The following is a 3,348-nucleotide window of genomic DNA, read 5'->3' on the forward strand; positions in this document are numbered from 1 at the left end:
ACATTGCAGGACCTAAAATCTTATGTCATCGATTATCGATTGGCTTCGCTAATGCTAATCAAGCGTAATTTTTTTAATGAGGTTTTGGCTGTATTTATTTGATCATTTAGAATTTATTCGATAACTTTCTCTAGTGCAATGGCGGCTGTAAATAGTTAAATGTTCTCTCCCTTTCAATTTCATATATTAGTTTTGTTTGTAACAATAACATATTTTAATTTTGTATTTAGAATAATTTTTTAATTTTAAAGTTATCAATTTACTTTTAGTAAGAAATTTTTATAGTCAAAAAATATTATGATATGTTTAAATTACAGAATTTCAAAAGTTTTATTGCCACATAAATACTATTTTATTGCAGGTTTAAGATCAAAAGTGTAGAAATCTAATATTTTTTTCTTTATAACTTGATTACTAGCTCATTTCATTAGCTCCTAATGTGGCTTTGCTGTTTCCATGCACCTTAGCCAATATTCGTCATGCATTCATGCGGTGTTCCTCAATATTCCCTTCATTTTCCTATATTTCTTTACAATTCCTACTTGTTATTACCTAATCATTGTGTTAATTCTACATCAATACACGAGGTATTATCCATTAACAATATTCGCACATCACGTGGCAAATATTCTACTACTAATTTAAATTATTTTTTCAGTTATACATGGGATTCTATTCCCAAGTATTTTTCAAGTTTTTGACTATATAAAGGCATCCAATGGCTCATCTCTCATGCCCCAAAAACCAAATCAAAGTTTCTTTCTCAGTTCTTCTATCTCCCAAATACACTCGTTAAAATATCTAATCCTTCCCTCCTAGAAAAAAAATGACGACAGACAGAGAGAGCCTTTGGGTTTTCGCTTTAGCTTCAAATTGCAAATATTTCACGTCCCCCATCAACTCCATATGCTTTGTACTTGTTTTTCTTCTTGTCTGGTTAGTCATGAACATGATTTACTGGACTCACCCCGGGGGTCCAGCTTGGGGTAAATACAAATGGAGAAAGTATTTGGTAGCACCAAAGCCAATACCAGGCCCAAGAGGTTTTCCTCTTATAGGAAGCATGAACCTTATGACTGGTTTGGCACACCAAAAAATAGCAGCCGTCGCAAAATCATGCCAAGCCAAGCGTCTCATGTCCTTCAGCCTAGGTGAAACCAGAGTTATTGTAACGTGTAATCCAGTGGTAGCAAAGGAAATACTGAACAGTTCAGTGTTTGTTGACCGTCCAGTAAACGAGTCAGCCTACAGACTAATGTTCAACAGAGCTATTGGTTTTGCTTCTTACGGGGTTTACTGGCGAACACTTAGAAAAATTGCAGCCATGCACTTGTTTTGTCCTAAACAAATCAAAGCCTCTGAAGCACAAAGGTGCGAAATTGCGAAACAGGTGATCGAAATTTTCAAAGCTGGCGGTCCCATCCGTGACAGCATACGAGTTAGGGATGTTCTGAAAAAGGCTTCTGTAAACAATATGATGTGTTCTGTTTTTGGCCGCAACTACAGTCTCCTTGATGATTGTAACGAAGAGCTGAGCGAGTTAGTAGATGAAGGTTACGAACTTTTGGGAATGCTCAATTGGTCGGATCACCTCCCTTGGTTAGCTGAATTTGACCCGCAGAAAATACAGGTCAGGTGCTCACGGCTCATGCCTAAAGTAAACCAGTTTGTGGGCAAGATCATCGACGAGCACCGGGCTCAACCCGCTATTATTCACCGTGATTTTGTGGACGTTTTGCTTTCTCTTCCAGACTCAGAAAGATTATCAGACTCTGATATGATAGCCGTACTCTGGGTAAGCAACCATATATATATATATATATATATATATATATATATATATATATAATATGAAAACAAACATAACCAATCACTTTTGCGAATACTTTAGTCACTGGTCAGTCCATTTCTTTGCTTTTTTAATTTATAGCATGTTTTCCAAGCTTATAATTTATTTTGAGAAAGTGTTTTTTCTTAAACATATTTTTTTTAAAAGTAATTTTGGTAAGAATCAGATTGTATTTAGCTAATTAATTGAAAAAATACTTCGAGCGGTAATTAATAATTGTCTAATCTTCTAAAAAGTATTTTTAAGTATATTTTTCTCAAAAGTGCTTTTCAAAAAAATATTTTTTTGGAGGAAAATTACTTTTTTCTGCTTCTCCAAAACTGCTTTTGCTTTGCACTTACAATTATCTCTCTCTCCCTTCCTAATTTCATGTTGTTACATGATCGGTAGGAGATGATATTCAGAGGGAGTGACACTGTGGCAGTATTAATAGAGTGGATATTAGCACGGATGGTACTTCATCATGATGTTCAGTCAAAGGTACAAGAGGAGTTGGACAGGATTGTTGGAAGATCACGTCGTCCAATCATGGAGTCCGATGTAATGAACATGGTTTATCTACCGGCCGTAGTGAAAGAAGTACTTAGATTGCACCCTCCGGGCCCACTGTTATCATGGGCCCGTCTAGCAATAAAGCACGTGATAGTGGATGGGTATCACGTGCCTGCAGGCACCACGGCCATGGTGAACATGTGGGCCATCACGAGGAGTGCAGAGGTTTGGACGGATTCACTTGAGTTTAAGCCCGAGAGGTTCATGAACGAGGCTGAGTCAGAGCTTGTGGATTTTTCGGTGTTGGGGTCTGACTTGAGACTGGCTCCATTTGGTTCTGGAAGACGAACTTGTCCAGGAAAGACACTCGGCTTGACTACTGTCACTTTTTGGGTAGCATCGCTTTTGCAGGAGTTCCAATTTGGACCTACCGATGAAACCAAAACCGTTGACTTGTCTGAGACACTAAGGCTTTCCTGTGAAATGGTCAACCCACTCATAGTGAGGATGCGGCCAAGACGCGCTCCATGAAGCTTGAGCACTCGCCAAGAAATGTAACTAAACCCTATAGGTTGTTTGGAATATCGTGTGTGTTTTAAGTACTACTATATTATGTTGTTACTTCAAATAAAAGTATATTTTAATTGTTAGTACTTTGTATTATGGAGTAACAATAATCTCATGCTCGGTATGGATGTACAAATGATGGTTAAACAAAGGCAGAATAGCCTAGTAAATCCTTGTACTTGTTCCGGTTTGATATCCCGGTCCTCCTACTTCACTTGTTTTCATCCATACACTTTAACTTGATCAAATCCTATATTTTAAACCCCTCTAACCATGTGTGTATCTCACTTGCTTGACGTGGATGACACATCATATTCCACGTCATTTTTTATATTGTATCTACTAAAAATACTTATTATATATTATTTTTTCTTAAAGAAAAAGAAAAAGAATTAATGCCTCCATCTCATCTCCCTCCTCTCAAATTATCGCCTTGTGCT

General features: G+C 37.1%; 1 protein-coding gene across 1 annotated transcript; it reads left to right on the top strand.

Moving 5' to 3' along the window:
• Window positions 1-717: 717 nt before the first annotated feature.
• Window positions 718-2,991, top strand: LOC107826250 (cytochrome P450 78A3-like). Its single transcript, XM_016653217.2, has 2 exons — window positions 718-1,795; window positions 2,240-2,991. Exons 1-2 carry the CDS (start codon window positions 827-829, stop codon window positions 2,870-2,872), a joined length of 1,602 nt encoding a protein of 533 aa, XP_016508703.1. The 5' UTR covers window positions 718-826; the 3' UTR covers window positions 2,873-2,991.
• The last annotated feature ends 357 nt before the right edge of the window (window positions 2,992-3,348 follow it).

Source organism: Nicotiana tabacum, chromosome 13, assembly GCF_000715075.1.
Source record: "Nicotiana tabacum cultivar K326 chromosome 13, ASM71507v2, whole genome shotgun sequence".
In the NCBI taxonomy this organism is placed as follows: Eukaryota; Viridiplantae; Streptophyta; class Magnoliopsida; order Solanales; family Solanaceae; genus Nicotiana; species Nicotiana tabacum.